General features: G+C 52.0%; 1 protein-coding gene and 1 non-coding gene across 5 annotated transcripts; both read right to left on the bottom strand.

The window, feature by feature from the left end:
- Positions 1-2,172: 2,172 nt before the first annotated feature.
- Positions 2,173-19,036, bottom strand: METTL26 (methyltransferase like 26). 4 transcript variants are annotated; one of them, XM_030578070.1, is made up of 7 exons: positions 18,736-19,033; positions 8,986-9,148; positions 6,502-6,561; positions 5,726-5,742; positions 5,675-5,690; positions 4,261-4,339; positions 2,173-3,373 (listed from the first exon to the last, which is right to left on the bottom strand). In XM_030578070.1, the coding sequence occupies exons 1-7, from the start codon at positions 18,930-18,932 to the stop codon at positions 3,258-3,260; spliced, it is 648 nt and encodes a 215-aa protein (XP_030433930.1). In that variant the 5' UTR covers positions 18,933-19,033; the 3' UTR covers positions 2,173-3,257. The 4 variants fall into 4 exon arrangements, with proteins under 4 accessions (XP_030433930.1, XP_030433928.1, XP_030433931.1 ...); XM_030578068.1 differs by having other exon boundaries at positions 5,675-5,742; positions 6,435-6,561; positions 18,736-19,032; XM_030578071.1 differs by having other exon boundaries at positions 5,675-5,742; positions 18,736-19,032.
- Positions 19,037-19,566: 530 nt separating this feature from the next.
- On the bottom strand, positions 19,567-19,637 carry TRNAG-CCC. The gene has a single exon. It is a non-coding gene; the product is annotated as a tRNA-Gly (tRNA).
- Positions 19,638-20,735: the final 1,098 nt, after the last annotated feature.

The following is a 20,735-nucleotide window of genomic DNA, read 5'->3' as shown; positions in this document are numbered from 1 at the left end:
ATGCTCAGTCATCAGAGTCTGGAATGGGCACTGCACTTGGACTAGGCTAAATCATCAAATCCCCCCTTGGCTTCTGTGGGGGAAGGCTCAGGACCATGGTGGGGGCTAAACTTAGCCCTGGGTGAACTGCCAGGGGCAGGGGTGGGTCTTGCCCTGCGCTCTGCCCTCCTGCTGGGCAGCAGCACACTACAGAACAACCAGAGGGAGGCCATGCAGGCTCTGGCTTGCTCCTAGGCAGGGGAGCTCCTCTCTGGCCTGAGGGGGCTGGAAGGGGAGCTCCCAGTGCTAAAGAAAGCCCCAGGGCTGCAAGTGCAGAAAGCCCTTTGCTGATGCGCTCCCGCTGCCTGCCCCTCCCCTTGCAGCCCTGCCTGAGGGGCCAAAGTAACCTAAACTTGTGCTATGTGGGGCGGGCCCTGCCCCTGGAGCTCACCTGGCCTAGGCAGGTGCCTGAAGCTGGAATCTGCCAGCCCCCTGGGCTGGGAGTGCTCACTACAGGCCAGACAGTGGCATCTAGGTCACCCATTGCAAAGGTGCCAGTAGGGGGCACTCAAGCCGAGCTAGCCTAGGGCTGGGGGTGTGCAGGCCCAACATCCCTTGTGTGCATGGTGCCAGGCAGTGTGAGGACATTGAGTCCTGGCTTGGGCAGGGAGCACTTGCTTGCTGCAGTGAGGGGAGGCTGGCAAGTACGTCCCCCTGGGCCCACTCAACCAGAAACCAACCCCTGGGAGAAAGGCTCAGGGCTCCCTGGAGCACGAGAGAGCGAGGGATTAAAAATCAGCACCCTCCCAATCCCCCCCTAAACTGTGAGTGTTGGTTTTGCCCAGAGCCCAGCAGCTGTGGAGCTCTCCAGGAGCCTGTGGGAAGGTGGGGGGAATAGAAAGGAGCAAGCCTGCTCCCCGCCAAGGGTGCTTGGATTTTTATGGCATGGGCCAGACCAGTCCAGTCCCTGGTTGCTATGGTGTAAGCTCCACGAGGCCAGCTACTCCAGCCCCATGGTACTGCTCCAAAGTGTAATTCACTGGGGCCTAGCCTTATTGCGGGGAGAGAGGCAGATCACCCTCCCCCTTTTCCTGCCTCTTCAAGGAGTAGTGTCCTTTCAATGATCAGGCCAGAGGGAAGGATTGCTCTAGGCCAGGGATCTCAAACTCAAATGACCACGAGGGCCACAGGAGGACTAGTACATTGGCCCAAGGGCCACATTACTGAAATCTCCCCCTTGCTGCCACTCCACCCCTTCCATGAGGCTTCACCCCTGCCCCACCTCTTCCCTGCCCCCATTCCAACTTCTCCTCCGAAATCCACACCCCAACTCCACCCCCTCCCTGCCCCCAGGGGGTGCAGGAGGGGTGCGGAGTGTGGCAGGGGTTCAGGGCAGGGAGTTGGGGTGTGGGGGGCAGGAATGAGGGGTGCAGCAGGGGGCTCAGGGCAGTGGGTTGGGGTGCAGCAGGGGGTCAGGGCAGGAGATCAGGGTACAGGAGGGGTGTGGCAGGGGGCTCAGGGCAGTGGGTTGGGGTGCAGGAGGAGTACGGGGTGCGGCAGGGGGTTCAGGGCAGGGGGTTGGGTGCAGGATGCGGCAGGCAGCTCAGGGAAGGGGGTTGGGGTGCAGGGCACGGCAGACAGGCTCCTTTCGGCGGCTTGCCTGCTGAGGGTCTGCTGGTCCCGTGGCTTCAGCAGACTTCCCTGCGGAGGGTCCGCTGGTCGTGTGGCTTCAGTGGACCTCCCACAGGCGTGCCTGTGGGAGGTCCTCCAAAGCCACGGGACCAGCGGACCCTCCGCAGGCAAGCCACCGAAGGCAACCTGCCTGCCGCCCTCGCGGTGCCGGCAGAGTGCCCCCCGTGGCTTGCCGCCCCAAGCACGCGCTTGGCGTGCTGGGGCCTGGAGCCGCCTGTGGACAGCAACAGCCAATGGTGAAGACTCCCTGCTGAGCAGCCACAATGCCCCCGCTCTCCCACCCCAGGGACCCTGAGTAAGCCTCGGGTTGGCTGGGGATCAGGCTGATTGAGTCAAATGCTTTGCCAGCCCTGGGGGGCTACAGTGCCTGAACGCTTGCCCTGGCATGGGGGAGGAGGGGGGAGGGTGGCTGCAGCTAGGGGACGTGCCCCCCCTCTTGGAAAACAAAGCCCCACGTTAGACCTGGGCTGCAGAAACACACTCTAACCAACCTCACGCAGATACCAGCAAAAGCAACTTCTTTATTGTGCCAAAGGCCACATGATCCGGTGCAGCAGACTCCTTGGAGGAACTGGTCCTCTCCACCTGAAACCCAAATCAATGCCGTGCCACACTCATGCCGCTAGAGGGAGCCCCTCACCGTCTATAGCCACCATGCAGGAATTTTTTTTTTTTAAAGTACAGTAGCTAGCTTCAGTCTCCAGTGCCCATGTGATTTAGGAGCCAAATTCCCTTCAAAGAGTGAGAGGACCTATACCCCTAAATCACATAGGCACTTTGGAAAACTTTGGAAAACTTCCACCCCTAACTTCCACTCGTTCACATTACCTCCTTGGCAGCCTAGCCTGGGATTGCTCACAAAGCGGGGTAACGTGGAAGGCATTCAGACTGGCCAGCAAGCCGGCCTGCGGGTTGTTTCATGCTTCCCTTCCACACATGACTAGGCACGACAGCTCCTCAGGCCAGTCTGTCAGGACTAGCGTACCTGAGGTGAGCCCCCTAAATAAGCTGGTGTGGGGTCAGAGGCTCTTGCACCTGCTCAAGTCAATAGGAGCTGTGGGTGCTCAGCTCCTGATACCAAGTAGTAGGTAGCCAAATGGCACTGCTAGTTTTCGAGCTCAGAGAACATTCAGTTTGAGCAGAGAAAAATAAAGAGCTACAGAAGTGTAACTAAAACGAAGCTGAAGCCCATGGGGGCTGTGGAACAGTCCTCAAGAGAGACAGGTAGACCCAGCTCGACTGCAGAGGCTACATTCCAGTGGAAGAGGTGACCCAAGCTGTGTATCCACTTAGGTGGCTTATTCCTCACCCGGTCCCCTCACCCCTTGGGACATGACAATAGGCCACCGTAGGCTGCCAAGACCTGATCAGCTCAGGTAGGTAGAAGCAAGCAGCGCAGGTGGGCTTGCAATAGAGACCCTGGTTTTGTGGCCTCATCCTTGGAGGCTTTGGGGAGCAGGAACACGAGCTACATACAATACAGCCCTCCACCACACATTAGCAGCAACATCCACCTAAAGTCAGTCAGTATCAATCCCGGCGGTGCATCTCCGGCAGAGCGGCTCCACGAAAAGACCCACAGAGTGCTATGGACACTGAAAAGCCGCGGGGTGCAGTTCAGCAGGCAGCTGGCCCCTGGGGCGGGCGCCGCAGGTCACTGCTTGCGGAAAATGAGACACTTGTTGTTCGCGGGCATGTCCACCTAGAGGCACAAAGCCAGAGTTAGAGCTCTGCGGCAGCACCAAGAGGCCTGTTTGCCAGGCAGCCTGGCTCCAGCTCGCTGTGTACAAGCCCCAGAGCGCCAAAGGCCATCAACGCTTGGGAGAGGGAAAGGGGAAGACTCCAGCCCCAGCCTCTCCAGCAGGACGTGCTGGAGGAAGTGCAGGGGGAGCTCCCAGCTATGCCAGCCCCAACCTCTCCAGCAGGAGACGCTGCAGGAAATGATGTGGGCACATTGGATGTGGGGGGAGCTCACAGTTGCTCTGGCCCTAGCCTCTCCTATGATCAAATCAAACCAGACCTCTGCTACACCCACAAATGCCCTGGAGAGAGGCCAGCCCTCCATCGGCCATCACCAACCAGATTCTGCTATCGCGGAGGGGGAGCACTGCGGGTGGACCTGGTTCATATAATTTCCTTGCACCCCAGGGCCCAAAAGGGAACGGACTCAGGCTTCTGCTGCAGAGAAGGAATGGTGCTTCCCCCACACAGCTATGAAGTGAGGGGCCAGAGAACACAACTGGCTGTTGGAAGGAACTATCTGCAGACACCAGTGCCGGTGGCGCGCCTATTGCAGTGCTGCCTGGTCCTGGGCTCTGGTCCTGGGCTCTAATCCCGTCCCAGGAGCCGGGCCTGTTCCCAGTGTTAGAAGTGCCACCTTAGGGCAAGCTGTAAAGCAGGGCCCGATCTGCCCAGCTCTGCCAGAGCTTTGAAGCATGGACAATCGTGCTCTGACGGTGTGCTTTGCAGGGTGGACAATATCCCCCTGTATGTGGGATCCCAGGCCCCTGTTGGGCTCTCATTCAGGCTCCAAGACAGGCATGCGCTTGGTATATGGGAATCCAGTGCAGTGCAGATCTGGGCACCCACCATCCTCTCCAGACACAGCCCGTTGGCCTCGGCCAGCTGCTGCAGCAGAGCCGTGTCCCGAAGGCCCCAGGCCGGATTTCTGCCAAAGAGAGAGACCAAACATTTGGCAAACGTGTCATTCCCGCCACATGGCCACAGGCCCCCAAGGTGCTGAGGGCTCTCGGACTCTGGGGTTCAGAGGCAGCCTCTCCCCTACAAAGGGGGCTAGGACAGAGGCAGCCCCGGGGATCCAGCCTCCCTCAGAGATCCTGTCTGGGGTTCTTGCCCAGGACTAGGGTCGCCCCCAGAGTGCACCAGCTGTGGTGTGGTGGCTGGATGAACACTGGGAGAGGAGTACTGTGGGTAATGTTTTCAGTCCCTCAGTCAATGAATGGCTGGAGCAGACTCAAAGGCACGAGGACAAAACCAGCCAAGGTGCTGCATGCTGCCTATGACAGGCCAAGGCCGTGCCCTGTGAAATGTGGGGGTGCAGTGGGCCCACCCAAGGAAGCAGCTTTCCCTTTGGGGGTGGAGACCCAGCTGCACAACAGACTGGGGGTGGAGCAGGGGAATGGCTCAGTCTAAGCTGGTAGAAGGCCCTGGACTGACAGTCCCCAGGACCGAGCATCGGGCAGACGCAGGGCAAACCCCAACCCTGCCTAGGTGCGCTACCCTCTATGGGAGTTCGGTTTGCATGGCCCGTCTTGCTGTGGCCTCTCTGCTGAGCAATACTACCCACCATTGAGGTGAGACGCAGCCACGGCCCTTGGGGAAGATCCACCGCACCATCCTGCAGCAGAAACTGCACCTGCTAGTGCCAACGACTGCATGTTCTGAGCCTGGGCGGGATTCAAACTGCCAACTGGGGGTAAACAGCTGCTGATCCTGTTACTGGTCCCCATAGCTCCTCAGCCCCCACAGACCCCGCCTCTACCAATGCCCTGGGGCCTGAGTCAGCCTGTGGGAATCTGCATGCATCTGGTGGGGTGCACCGTGGGGTTTCCTTGCCTGTCCCTCCCTCAACTCTTCTGACCCTGGGCAGGGGGTTGCACCCTGCAGAGTAGGGCTGGGCTGCAAGTAGCAGCAGAGAGCAGTGGTAACTGCTCCAGGCCACAAGAGAGGGCATGTTGCCTAGCTACTCTCACTCCCCACCCCCTCTTTTCCATGCAGAAGGAAGCTATGGCTCCACAGACGGGGGGGGGGGGGGAGGTGTGGGGAAGAGGGGAGGAAAAGTACACTCTGCCGATTTGCACCCTCCTCCAACCCTGCCCCACTTCCCAAGCAACTGGGACCTAGATCTTTGCAGACGCCTGCTGGGGCTGGGTCCCCGTCGGTGTCAGAGAGCGCCGCCCCTGTGGCCAGAGGGCATCTGGGTCATTAGATCCCCTTGGCCCAGCCCCCTCTCCCTCCCAACACCCGAGCCAGGCTCTCCTACCTCTGCCTCAGGCAGCAGTCGAAGTCTACATTGCTCTGCGGGCTGATCCGTCCGTTGATGGCGTAGGGCTGAGAGGAAAGGATGTAAAGGGATTCATTACAGAGCCAACTCAAGGCATGCACCAGCATCCCAGATGCCACAGACCGGGCGCAATTTCCCAATGGGTCAGGCTTGGGCCCAGCCACCAACTCACTCCCCAATTCCTAAACAGCGCAGGGGAGAAATCAAAGAGCTGAGATGGAAACACACTGAGGTTAGCAGACAGACCTGGACCCATGAGCCACCCAGGCCAATATGGTATGGTACAGGTGAAGCACTGCCCACCAGACTGCACCCCAGGTGTGTACATAAGGGGGGGGAGGATGATGGGGATTGTGCTCGCACGAGGGACAAGCTCCTGAGATGGGGGGATGGAGGCAGAGCGTTCATGTCCTAAGCAGGGGGGAAGCTTGTGTTCCACCTAGGACATGTGTATAAAACCTTGCGGGAGCCATCAAACGTACAAACCAGAAAGCAGAAACTGTGAGCAGCGCCACCTGTGCTGGAGTACCTGTGCCAGAAAGGGAGGCTGCCCAGGGCTCGGCACACACTCAGGGCCAGATTTTCAGAAGTGCTCAGCACCCAGCGTGCCAATCCAGCCCCCGGTGGCTCTAGCTTAACCCCTCACTGGCTGTGCACAGCTAACAGACTCGCCCCCTGACCCAGACACACAGCACCTGCTGCGCTCACGCCACCCGCCTTTTGCAGCTTTAACACCCACCTGGACTGCAGGCACACAGAGTGTCCAAGCCCAGCTGGGCTGTGCCCACCGAGGGGCCATTGCTTACCCCATAGGTGATCAGAACAGCTTTGGGTTTCAGCAGTTTCCCTGCTCCTTTGAACAAACCCTGGGGAAAAAGAAACTCAGTAAAGGGTGGAGCCCCCAGGCGCAAGAAACTGGATGCCTGCCAAGTGTGCAATGGCCAGTCTCCTCCCAGCGCCCACCAGAGGCAGTGACCACCTTTTCCCTCATTTCCATGGCTGATCGTGTTCCTCCCCCCCTGCCCCTCAGTCTCCCAGCATGTGACTCTGGGTGTGGGCCAGCTCCAGTATTCCCAGGGTGGCACAAGGGGCCCTCACACACTTACGAAGTGGATGCTAAACCAAAAAATAAAAATGGCTCCACCTGTCCCATCTGAGAGAAGGATTCTCAGCTTGTTTGCTAGTACATATTGCGTGCCCCATCCCAGCCCATTTGTGAGCACACACGATCTGAGACCGTGGGGCCACAAGGGGGTAGGGATATCTAGAATCAGTTCAAGCTCTTTCGCTCTCATTCTACCATGGGACACCTGCATACACCCTGGGGATGTTGTGAGCAAACGTGAGGATTAATCAATGGGCAAGAGTCAAAGATTTGTCCCCCAAGGATGGGCTTGGAATTAAACGCACAGGACTGGGAGTGAGGACCAAAGGCAGGTTACTTCAAATGCCACATAATTCAGTTTCCCCATCTGTCCAATGGGGATAAAAGCACTGCCCTGCCCCCAGGCTTAGTGAGACTAAGGGCTTGTCTACATCAGAAAGTTGCAGCGCTGGTGAGGGAGTTACAGCGCTGCAACTTAGGAGGTGTACACATCTGCAGGGCATCACCAGCGCTGCAACTCCCTGTTTGCAGCGCTGGCCGTACTCCCGTTTTGTCTCGGGTGTAGAGGATCCAGCGCTGGTGATCCAGCGCTGGTAATCAAGTATAGACACTTACCAGCGCTTTTCTTGACCTCCGTGGAATAAGCAGGTATCCCAGAATCACCGAGGAAGCCTCTGGTAATCAAACTGGTCTCCTTCCCCAGCTTGCTCTCGCGTTCCCCGAACCCCGAGCAAGCAGGTCTCCTTCCCTGAGGTCTGCTGGGTGGTTCCGGGAACGCGAGAGCAAACCGCGGCGAAGCTGGTCTCCTTCCCCGGTTTGCTATCGCGTTCCCCGAGCAAGCAGGTCTCCTTCCCTACGGTTTGCAGGGTGGTTCGGGGAATGCGAGAGCAAACCGCGGCGAAGCTGGTCTCCTTCCCCGGTTTGCTCTCTCGTTCCCCGAACCCCGAGCAAGCAGGTCTCCTTCCCTGCGGTTTGCAGGGTGGTTCGGGGAACGCGAGAGCAAACCGCGGCGAAGCTGGTCTCCTTTCCCGGTTTGCTCTCGCGTTCCCGGAACCCCCGAGCAAGCAGGTCTCCTTCCCTACGGTTTGCTGGGTGGTTCGGGGAACGCGAGAGCAAACCGCGGCGAAGCTGGTCTCCTTCCCCGGTTTGCTCTCTCGTTCCCCGAACCCCGAGCAAGCAGGTCTCCTTCCCTGCGGTTTGCTGGGTGGTTCCGGGAACGCGAGAGCAAACCGCGGCGAAGCTGGTCTCCTTTCCCGGTTTGCTCTCGCGTTCCCGGAACCCCCGAGCAAGCAGGTCTCCTTCCCTGCGGTTTGCAGGGTGGTTCGGGGAACGCGAGAGCAAACCGCGGCGAAGCTGGTCTCCTTTCCCGGTTTGCTCTCGCGTTCCCGGAACCCCCGAGCAAGCAGGTCTCCTTCCCTGCGGTTTGCAGGGTGGTTCGGGGAACGCGAGAGCAAACCGCGGCGAAGCTGGTCTCCTTTCCCGGTTTGCTCTCGCGTTCCCGGAACCCCCGAGCAAGCAGGTCTCCTTCCCTGCGGTTTGCAGGGTGGTTCGGGGAACGCGAGAGCAAACCGCGGCGAAGCTGGTCTCCTTTCCCGGTTTGCTCTCGCGTTCCCCGAACCCCCGAGCAAGCAGGTCTCCTTCCCTGCGGTTTGCAGGGTGGTTCGGGGAACGCGAGAGCAAACCGCGGCGAAGCTGGTCTCCTTTCCCGGTTTGCTCTCGCGTTCCCCGAACCTCCCTTGAAGCCGCCCAACAGCGCTGCAGTGTGGCCACATCTAACACCACTTGCAGCGCTGGTTGCTGTAAGTGTGGCCACTCTGCAGCGCTGGCCCTATACAGCTGTACTAATACAGCTGTAACAACCAGCGCTGCAAAATTTTAGATGTAGACATGGCCTGAGTTCATCAATGTCTGTAAAGTGCTCTGGGATCTAGTACGGGAAGATGCTTTAGAAGGGACAATATCAGGGGCACAATCGGGGAATAAGCATCTATATTCCACTAGATGGCACCACAGCTCTTCGGAATATTGGTTGCCCAAGGCTAAGATTCAGGCAAGGCCAGCTGAGATGCCAGGCAGCTAGAATATGACTATATTCTGTGGGCAGAGCCCAGCCCAACCCTCATCTGCCCAGCCCAACGGGGTCCAGGGAATTCCCATAGCCCCAGGCAAAGTGAAGAGCTCTCACCTCAGTGCACCTCATCTCAGAGATGTGCATCATGTTGATGTTGACAATGAGATCCAGTGTGTTGGGCCTCATGCCACCCCATGTCTCCCAGCTCTGGGACGAGTCCAGGAAAATCGGCGGCCTCACGTTCCTGACTCTCAGCGCCGCAATGAACGCAGAGATGCTGCAGAGGGAGAAGGGAGAACGCCTGCTTGATGGGCATGTGAGACCCAAGCACTGCACAAGTACCCGTTCCCAGCCACAGAACCAGCACACACCACTCCTGCTCCAGGGGAGCGCCTGCCTTCTCTCATCCAGCAGGGGGCACTCTAACCCAGGACTGCCATCAGCACTATTACAGCAGTGACTGAGCTCCCCGGGCCCCACGATGCTAATGCTGTACAGACACACTGAAAGAGACAGCCCTATGGAGCTCACCATCTAAATCACTGACTGAGGAGAGAGTCAGCTAGCCCTAGCTGGGATGATGGGGGTTGGGCCAGGGCCAGCACTGGAGTCAGGGGAACAAAGCTGGGCCAAACCCGAGTACTTCTGCAAATGCAAATCCCACCCCTAACCTCTGTGTCACTGGGGAAGCAACCCTGCAGCTCAGCAAGGAGTTCTCAGGCAGGGGCTGGAGCTGGTCAGATAACTAGAGACCTTTGCACTCCAGGACTCCTTTCCCCAGCATGGAATTCCCTTCCTGCTGTTGACTAGGAAAACAGGCCTCACTTCCCCAGCTGTCCCCTCTCATAGGCGTTGTTATTAAGATGCAGACCAGACACACTCTCTCCCTTCTCTGTAGTCAGAGAAATGTTGAACACATGCTGACTACCCTGAAGCCTATTTCTTAGCCTTGAACAAAATGCAGGGAAACAGCTGTTTTATTGCTGATGCTGTTGAAATTTGGAAGGAACTGAGTGAGATCTTAAAAAGAGAAATATGCAATGACAGAGTTAAATTACAAGCATTAAAAAAAACGAATGGGACAAGCACTATCTCCAGCTCATTTTCTTGCAAATATTCTCAATACTCGGTACCAGGGTCAAACCTTAACTGCTGAAGAAGAGGTGTTGGCTATGACATGGACATCCAGCAATTCACCCCTCCATAATGCCAACGATAATAAACTTCAGAGCTAAGGGTGAAACGTTCAGGAAATATGTGTTTGCTGATGATGTTTTAAAGAAAGTCACATCAGTGAACTGGTGGAAGTCACTTAAGCGCTTGAATTCAGAGACTGTTGAAGTGATAATCTCACTTTTAAAAGCAGTAGATTCTTCTGCCAGTGTAGAAAGAATATTTTCTTCCTTTGGAGTAGTTCAGTCCAAACTGAGAAATCGTTTGAGACCTGAAAAAGCAGGAAAGTTTGTTGTTCTTTTCCAGATTATGAACAATCAGGAAAATGAAGGTGAAGATGACTGAGTTAGCTGCAGAAGTCAATATTTTAAGTTTCTCATGAGGATCAGGCTGACAGTTGATTTAATTTTTTTTTAATATTTCTTTTAACTATTTTAGTTAAAAACAATTTTAACAAAAACAAACCTGATATTAAAAAACTTGAATATTTAACTAAACTCAAAAATTCATATGCTTGTTTTGTTAAAATATATGTTTGCTGTTGAAGAAAAAAAATCCAGAATATATAACATTGTTTTATTTACCTAAAACAATTTAACTGTCTGGTTGTTGGTGTCACTAGGCATAAATCTAGGTAGCTCCGGAGGGTGGAAGATCACGAGTACCGATGAAGCCCTTCCTGTTCAGACCTCAATAAACCATTGTTCCTCCATGCTAAACACTTTGTGTAACCTAATGTACTAATAGCTGCAAAAATGTAGTGTAAGCAGTTAGTTTTCGATTGTAATAGCCAGTTCTCTGCTGTAATATATTGAAGCTAGGCTAAAGCACGCTCAAGGCCATTTTAAGATACTGTATACATGTCTCAGCAGCAGAGAGGGGGGAGGAAGGGGGAAGACAAAAGATTGAATGAGAAAAGATACTGCAACTGGATGGAAAAGGAGGGGGGAGTGAAAGATCAGCTAGTCTGCAAGAAAAAGTGTTGCAGTAAACAACTGGGACATAAAACAACTGGAAAATAATGGAAGAAACTGCTTGTTTTAGGGGTGCAGGATTCGAGATTGTTATTTCTCCCTTGCACCTTATTTGAGCTCAAATAAACTTGTGTTTTGCTTCTCCACCCTGGTGTGTTCATTGGCGTTACGCACTCTCGGCAACGAACCACTGTTGCTTGCCTCGGGCACCCTCTGTGTCAGCAACAGTTCCTGGCATCCCTGGGTGGGCTCGAGGCGAAAATTAGCCTTGCCCGGATCCCTCCTGGTGGTCAACGGATCGCAGCGATGACCGATGCCCAGTGCACACCGGTGACTTCACTGGGGGCTTCGGCGGAGATGCGGTGTGAGCAACCCCAGAGGGCACAACGGTGCAATGCGTTCGAATAGTGGAGAAGCAGTTGCGGGCGACAGTGTAGAACCGGTCCTGGGCGACGGTGAGGAACCAGTTCCTTGGATAAGGTAGGAAAAGTCCGGTTGTCTGGACTCTCTCTGTTAGGACCTGGGGACACCCAGCGTCTACCTGCGACATGGGGCAGGGACAGAGCAAGGTGGGGAAGGCCCGGTGTACCCCCCTAGAATGCATTCTAGAAAATTGGAAGGTGTTTGGATCGGATCCAATGACCAAAAGTAGGTTACAAAGGTTTTGTACAGTAGACTGGCCTCAGTACCCATTAGAGGGTCAAAAAAGGTGGCCACCTGAATGATCAGTAAATTACAGTACCATCCTCCAATTACTCCTGTTTTGTCAGTGAACAGGTAGCTTCTGAAGCTGTTAGTACGAAAAGCTCTGGTAAAACAAAAACAAAAAAAAAAGACCACCGTAGCTCCTGTTCTTCCCCCCTGTCTAGCGGAGTGAAAGGATCAAAAAGCAGGTTAGGGATAGTTCAGGGACAGAGGAGGGACCTGTCTAGGAAGGGGAGACCCTATGTCCTAGTGCACTCTCTCCCTGTTGTGGCTGCCAAAAATAAAATAAAATAAAATAAAATAAAATAAAATAAAATAAAATAAAATAAAATAAAAAAGATGCAGAATGGTACTGGGGACCAGTGTGAGTGACTGTTACCGGAAGATGCCCAGAGTACCCTGTGAAGCAAAAGCTCGTGACCAGGACTACTCTAACCGGTAACTAGTGGATCTTTAGGAGGTCCGACCCATGGTGGGCTGACTCGGCCTGGCATCGTCCAGTGAGGAAGCTACCTGGGTCTAGGAGTGTGTGTACCCATCTTCCCTTCCCCTTTCCTTTCCATGTGGGCTACTGACAGTCTGATCATCTCACTGGATGCAATCAGAGTAAGCGGCGCCGTCTCCCAGAGACTAGCCAACACTCTTTGCTGAAGGGAGGTGTAGGAGGGTCGTGGCCATCCTCATTAGCCTCTCCTGTGTGAGTACCCTGTAGGGAAAAATCCTTAGTTTATCAGCCACTAGCACGGACAGGGCACCCTCCCTGTGTGTGTAAGTGGAAAATGGGTAGGGGGACAGTCTAAACATTCCACCTCACCCCCTAAGGATACCCCCGCATATTACATGTACGTACATTATGATTCATCAACCTGCAGGTATTTAGAGAATTGGAATATTTACACATGTGAAAATCCATCTAAACAATGCCCAGTAGAAGGTACTTTAATCTAGATAAGACCACACATCTAAGAGGAGCATTTAATCACCAAAAAGCCCTAACACAGCGTGAGCAAATTTGTCTATTGAGGAAAGGAACGGGTTAATTTGAAATTCATCTTGGCCCAAGGATAAAAAGAAAGTTGCTCTGCATTCAAGGTCAGGAATCAACGCAGACTATGCTTAGTACAAAGAAAAACTGCTTTCGGCCCCAGCTGGCGGTGGAAAAAGGAAAATTGACAGAGGCGAACCAAAGGCAATATAAGTTACAGAACTGAGATTACATTTGCAAAGCTTAACTGTCCAGTAAGATCCAACAGTGTGCCTTTGTGACCCCGGAGCCAGTGTGGCTTGGTGACACCAAAGAAGCCACAGGCAGCCGATCTGGACTGGAATCTCTGAAAGAGAGGCCACAGGAGATTCCAGGGTGTAAGAGAACAGCCCTCCCAAGGGCGGAAGCATGTTGGAAATTCTGGACAAGCTATATACAGGATAATCTCCCATCCACCTCTCCCCCTTCTCTGAACATCATACACAGAAGTGGCCAGTCTGGACGTACGTGTTTGAGTATGAAAGAGGCTTAGGGCTTGGGGCATTAATGTTTTTCCTGAGTGATGTGGGAGTGTTCCCAACACTCTCCGTTGTTGTTTTATTATTTTATTAATGAAGCTTTAAAATTCAGTTATATGGTGTGTTTTCTTTATCTTCCCCCAACGATCCTGTAGTGTCAGCCTGATCACCTGACACGAGGGATAGATTGGTAACAGAAATTTGTCACAGTTTGGTGAGCAATGAAGAAGGGGGGAGCCCTGCAGAATTTACCCCATCTATTCGTTTTACCCTTGTTATTTTATGTTTGCTTTGCTTGGTACTGTTGGTGTTATATGTCGAGAACTGCATAATTAAAAGTGAGCCCTAATAGGGTAAGGAAACGCTATCTGGTTTTGGTTCTCTTTTGTTTAACCAGTTACTGTTGTTTTTCTGCTCTGCTCATTTGGACGTTAGGAGTGTGGGCGGAACTGAACCTCTCATTCGTAATTCCTCGGAGTGGAAGCCATGCGTGCGAGGAAGCTCTGAGGTCAAATTGAGATCCTTCTGTCCTGTCCCCTGTAGCGGTCAGTGTATAGAAGTGGGAAAGCCTGGCTTAGACTGTAATTTCCTCTGCTCTCTGTGTAATTCTCTTTTCTGTTTAAGTGTCAGCAGACAGATGGGTGGGTCTCTGGGTAAACCCTCTAAAGGGGTTTGGATTGTATGTTAAGTAAATGGCCTTTGCTCAATGGGCCATGTGTTTTTATCCAGGTGGCAAGTCTCACGAGGGAGGACTCGGGTAGTCTTGTGAGTAAGAATGTTGAAGGGAAGAGACCAGGAGGGGTGGGGGCTAGTTAAGAAGCCCACCCTCCTAGCTAAACTGGTAGTGGAACAAGTTGGTGCCCATGGAAGGGACGGTTCAGCAAGAAAAGCAGGATCGGGCCCAGGTGGGCAGGCAACAGACAGAGAGATTGGAAAACAGGTTGAAATACTTTGAGGGTGTAGTGGAAGGAAGGAGTCAGTAAGTGTAAGCATGAGGATTTCAAATACCCAGGACTTACTTGGAATGGTGATTTGAGTTGGTAAAAGTGGTTGTTGGGAGACAAGCAAGTGATTTAAGGGAGAGTGAGAAGTTAACTCTTTAGTTGCTGGAGGGAACAGTAGTTGAACTTTGTAAAAATGCCTAAGAGGAAAGTTCTTGGTGTCTTTGAAATGTCTGTGAAATGTTTGTAAATAAATTCAGGCAAATAAATTATTGGATTGCAATCATTTAATTCGGCTATGAATAATTTAGTTGAATTAGCTGAAGAATGTACATAGTGTTATGTAATTGAAAACCTGGGCTGCCTATGAAACTAATACATGAAACTATGGGGTAATTCCTCTGTTTTGCCTGAAATCAACAAGGGTAATTTGTATATTTTAAGTGATGATTGACTGCCCAGAAGGGGTAGATCTGTTTTTTTGTCTTTCAGATAATCAGAGAAAACTGATGCCAGCTGAACAGCATTCAACGTACCATGCATTTACTGGCACAACAGAAATTATGTTTTGTGTTCTATGTTCTGTCTTGCGGCAACATGGTGAAGTTTTCCTCCTAATACAGCATGGCAAGAAAATTCTCCCAGTATTAATGATTAACCTGTTGAATTGGAGATATTTATGAAGTCATTAGGGGGTGAACTATCTGCTTCAATTACCTTTGGTAAATGAAATAACCAAACAATCATTCATTTTCTGATATAGCTGTAAAACTAATCCAAAAAGTTTTCAAAATAAATCACTTTAAAAATGTATAGTGTGTACCTTCTAAAAATGAAACCTACATCCATCTCTGAGTTGTGAAAAATATGTATTAAGGTTATACCAACCAACAAGAATGCACTTTTATGTAGAAATCCATGATTAAACTGAGTCTTCCTGACTAGTGATTTAAATCAAATCCACCCTGGGGAGAATCTTTAAAAAGAAAAGAGAAATAACCCAGTCATCAGAAGTCTGAACGAATACAATAGCCTTGCAACATCATGCTTGGAAAGTTAGAGTCAGGCCAGCCAGAACAAGGGGGAGGGGCAAATTCCAGAATCAAGGGGCTACTGCTGAATACACGCCGATCTCAGCTTTTTATGGGGCAAACCTATAGGCTCTCAAGATGAACACATTAGCTGTCCTCTGACAGCAGGAGAGCAGTCCTCTTTAGAGGAGACTTGTACCAAACCATGAAGAAATGCATAGCCATAGCCAGCGATTTAGCTCATGGAATAGACACTAGGAGCAGGTCAATTTTAGACCATCACTTGCTAGATCACCTTTTAAATGAGAACACATCCCAGCCCTCTGCATCGGGGGAGACAGAACAGCCACACAAGGGACTTGAGTGTCGCAGTCAATCTTATTTGTAGTATGACAGCACCTTGAGGGCCCATTGTGCCAGGTGCTGTACACACACCATAGCACCATAAGAGTTTACAGTCTAAAAAGAGAGGACTGATGGAAAAACGATTCCTGTCCTTATCTTACAGAAGGGGCACAGAGAAATTAAGTGACAATCACCAAGGCCCAAGGGGAGCTTGTGGCAAAGCCTTTCTTCCCAAGCCAGTCCTTTAACCCCAAGAGTGTCTTTGTTATAGACCATTCTGAGAGGGTACAGGGAAGTCCAGTGCTTTGTGCTGACAGACAGGAACACATCGGAGCAGGGAGAGGGATTTAAAACAGAAAAGCCAAGGAGCCTGCTGCACTGGCCATGCCAGTGGGTGGCCACAGGGATGACCTACCTGCCCATCGACATAATGCCCATTTTCCACTCTGTCCCTCCCAACCCCCCTGCTCAGCCAATGAGGTATGAAGGACTTGACAGTTTTACACCCTAAGGTTCTGATTGACAACCGCCCTGCCCCATCCCCAGTGTCCTCATTTATATCAGATAATTTACATCCACTTTGCATTAGTGCAAATGGCAATTTGAGGCCAGGGACAGGACTTCAGAAAAATGAGAGGTGGGGTGGAGTTGAACTGGCATACAGAGCATTCAGTGTGATTCTACGATATCTTGCAAAGCTGGGCCCGGGGGCACAAACCAGAAGACAGAGACCTGCAAAAATCGGAGGGGGCAATCCAAGGTCTTGGGGGGGAAGCGGGGGTATCTTCCCTTTGAACATAACAACCCTGCAACAGATGCAGGGCAATGGTGAATCCAGTCTTCTGTGTCTCTGCCTCTTACTGCCAGGCCTGGGAAAGTATGACACAACCCCCCCGCATTGCAGGTTACAAATAAGCAGGAGACCCTAGCCTCGCACGCTCTGACAGCCCGGACACGGGCCTTCCAGCCACTGATTCTCAGCAACGAGGCACTGTGCCACAAAAGCAGCGGGAAAGCCAATCCTGAACGGACTCAGTCTGTGCTTGGTGTGATGCCAGTAGCAGGGAGACACAGTAGTGTCCCTCTGTTCCCCAAGTGGCCGTTCCGGCACAGGCACTACAACTGCCAAAACCAGTCACCAGGCTGAGACTGTCTAGACAAGAGGGCACAGACCGAAGAGGAGCATGCAAATTTCCCATTGCAACCATGGCAACGGAGGCTTCAAAGCCTGGTAACTCCAATTCTGACAGACTCGGAATTTCAATCAAGAGCAGGCTGACTGGAAACGAGGGGAGAGTTTAAATCAGTACCAAGTATCAGAGGGTAGCCATGTTAGTCTGGATCTGTAAAAGCAGCAAAGAATCCTGTGGCACCTTATAGACTAACAGACGTTTTGGAGCATGAGCTTTCGTGGGTGAATACCCACTTCCTCAGATGCATGTAATGGAAATATCCAGGGGCAGGTATACCTTTGCTGCTTTAATCAGTACCAAGACATTCAAAATGGCCAAATTCCATGCATAGGCTTCAAGATGTGCACTTTGAAACTGACACCCAGTGCTGGTGAGAGGGACGGTGTGTTAAGGGTTTCAGAGGAGGTTTGGCAAAATGGTGAAGATAAATAATTTCCTACAGTGCATTTTCAAACATAGATTCTTTTCCCTGGATATAAATAGGAAAGGGATCTGGGGGTCATAGTGGATCACAAGCTAACTATGAGTCAACAGTGTAACATTACTTCACAAAAACCAAACATGTCCTGTGACGTATTAGCAGGACTGTTGTAAGCAAGATACAAGAAGTAACTCTTCTGCTCTACTCTGATTGGACCTTAATTCATTATTCCCATTTTACAGATGGGGAAACTAAGCCACAGGTGGGTGAAGTGATTTGCCCAAGGTCACCCATGAGACCAGGGGCAGAGTCAGGAACAGAATCCAGATCTCCTAAATCCCAGTCCAGTGCGCTACCTATCAGACTACACTCCTCAAACTCTGCAGTGGTACTAGGTGGTTTCCAACCAGATCTTCATACAGCCTGGCAGCACATTTTCATCAGACTCTCCACTCCACTGAGCAAGGAGAGCACTCATTAAAAAGTAGAAGGTGCAATGCTCAGGAGTAACAAGGTTAAAGCCACCCTAGTGGAGCCTGCTGTTCACCCTAGCCATAGTTGCAATGCAATGACCCTGGGGGTGGGGGGAATGATGCAATTCTCTGCTTAATACAGTGTAACAAGTTATTGTTTGCAACTGCACTTTGTTACTCTAGTATTGTTATTAAGGTAACAATCACGGGAAATCAGGGCCCATCTCCCACCAATATGAGAACATTTGGCTTTTTTCATAACCGGTGCACTTTGCAAGCTTCATCTCATGACACTTCAGAACACCCATGGGACATCAGTAAATAGACCTCCATTTTACAGATGAGAAAATGGGACAACAAGATTGATATCAACATTTTTTGGTTAAGTGGCAACAGATTTTGGGTGATAAAACAGGCTGAGGGTTTCTCAGTCCAGGTAGGCAAAAAACAGTGGCAGCTTTTGAAAACCTTAACTCAAGAGATTTGCCTGCCATTGCAGACCTAGGAGCTCCTGGCTCCCAGATGTGTTCTGACCACTAGGCTAAACCTCTCTCGATGTAATTAGTTACATTATTGGGATTGATCTGTGAAGACTGTGAATGGGATGGGGATTTTGACTGCAAGCAGCTTGAAATATATTCTATTGTTTTGATTTGGAACTGAAGTCTGAGTAATGCCCAGAAATCTTCCTGACTCGTTTCTGGGGTTGGTGTAGATTCGTTTCCTTATGAAGCACATCCTCGTGAAGGGGATAAGTTACTCAAAATGCAAACGGTAAAATAACAATAAAAAACTTTAAATCAGACAAGAAGCCCAGTTCCAATAACCACCTCCTCTACTGCCACGCGAAGGGACACCCGGAGCAGGGATCTTTATGGATCTGGTTTCTGGATGCAATTACGCCTGGATCAGGCCAGAAATCCACAGGAATGGAGTGACAAAGTTGTCACGTGAGCAACCCCGCCACCAACTCCACAGACCCGCACTGGATGTCGGTGTGGCACCCACTCCCGGGCCAGGCCCCGTGACACCCACACCTGGGAGGTCCCCCCCGCGATCTCCCCGGGCTCAGAGGCGGCGGGTCCCGCCAGCAGCTCGCTCCCACCTCTCGAGACACTTGGGCTCCACGTCGGAGGGCTGCCAGAGCACGTTGGGCAGCGCCCGAGCGCAATGCACCGCGTGCTGCCCCGAGCCCGACGCCACCTCCAGCAGCCGCACCTCGGCCGCGCCGGGGCTCACGTAGTCCCGCAGCACCCGCAGGATGGGCTCCTTGTTCCGCTCCGCCGCCGCTGCCACGATCATGCTGCAGGGGGCGGACTCTGGGAGCAGGCACCCGCACCCCCAGTGCCGGCAAAGCTCCTCTGCGTCACACCTCGCCGGCGGAGCCCAGAACCAGAGCCGGCCGGGGTGCGCACGGCATGCTGGGAGCTGTAGTCCCGACGAGTGCGGCAGCCCAAGGAAGGCAGCGGCAAGATCAGAGCAAGAAGACTAGAAATCCCAGAATGCACCAGTTCAACCTGGTTCCCTGTCCCGCCCCCCCCTTTAAAGTGACCGCAGCCAATTTCTCATGGGGGGGAGGTATGGTGGGGGGGGAGTTTTAGTGCAAATGCCCCTTAGGGGAGGGACATAATCCTGCCCCACTGTGGGTCTGCAAGGGGAGCTCCCAAACCCTCCAGCCCTTGCTTGAAATGACAACCCACAAAGGAAAAAGGGGATCATGCCCCACAAGGAGCAGAGAGGGGGGCAATGTCCCCTGCAGCCTCTCTCGCCCCCATGTTGCTGGTGGCTGGCAACAGGGGGAGAGACAAATAAAAGGGGGGCTCAGAGGGGGACAGGTTAAAGAGAAGCCCGAAGGGTGCAGCCGATGAGTAGGATTCTAGGCACTCCACTGACATTGAAAAGGGCGAGGGTGGCTTCCGAAAAGAAAAAACTTCTCTGCGCCGCCCGGGAATCGAACCCGGGTCGCAAGAATGGGAATCTTGCATGATACCACTACACCAGCGGCGCGACTTGAACTACCGTTCTCCGGCAGAGCTCATCACACTGTGCCGTGCAGCACCACCTACGGATTGAACATAATACTGTTCTGCCGGGCTAGCGAGGATTAGCAGCGGGATGGCCAGGCCCTTGCTGTAGGAAAATACAGACGTGAGAGGGCGCCCTGGGGCTTTCACAGGTACCCGCTTGCAGCCGCTGCTCCCCTGCCCTTGTGCAGTTCTGCCACTAGGCACGTTCTGCAGCTCTTTGGATTTGAATTTCGTGGCGATCTTTAAACCATCACACTAGCTCCAGAGTCACTGCCTCCCCCAATTCAAATGCCTTGCATAGGGGAAAAGACCAATTTTAAACAAATATTTCATGTGCTTAACTGCAAATACAATCAGCAGGGACTCTGTGCCTTTTAGTCTTTCCTAATGGAGAAATAATGAACAGGGAACAATAATAATTAATGATTAATAGAAGAATAACATGATTGATAATATAATATCCTACATTTCTACAGCACCATTCATCCTGCAGGATCCCAACGACTATGTTATATAGAAAGCCTGCCCTTAAAATGCAGCCATCTCTGGGGTGGAGGGCCATACCACCCAGTGCTGAGTATGCTGCTCTCCCCAGGTTGGGAGAGAAGGAATTCTAGATGGCTATAGCCGAGCATTTACCAAAAGTTTCACAGAACTTTTAATGGTCAGGGGAAAAAATGCAATGTCGCTTAGAATGAACAATTTAAGGTGGAACTGTTTGTCTGTAACTGACGGGTTTGATGTACATTGGGAAATGCACTGTGAGCTAAGTGGCTAAGTATAAACATCTCACTGCCTCAATATGCAGTATGATTAAATCAATATTTCATTCATATTTCATAGATTAAATGGCCAGCAGGGACCATTGTGATAATCTAGGCTGACTTCTTGCATAGCACAGTCAGTGAATCTTGCCCACTACAGTAATTTTTGCCTGAAGCTCATAACAGCTGTTTCAGATCGAATGTATCTTTTATAAAGCCATCCAGTCTTGATTTAAAAACTGCAAGTGAGATTGATTTCACGACTGAATCCACCATCCCCAGCTAAGTTGTCCCAATAGTTAATTATCCATACT

Source organism: Gopherus evgoodei, chromosome 10, assembly GCF_007399415.2.
Source record: "Gopherus evgoodei ecotype Sinaloan lineage chromosome 10, rGopEvg1_v1.p, whole genome shotgun sequence".
Lineage (NCBI taxonomy): Eukaryota > Metazoa > Chordata > Testudines > Testudinidae > Gopherus > Gopherus evgoodei.
The sequence above is the reverse complement of the archived record's forward strand: the minus strand, read 5'-3'. Positions and strand labels throughout refer to the sequence as shown.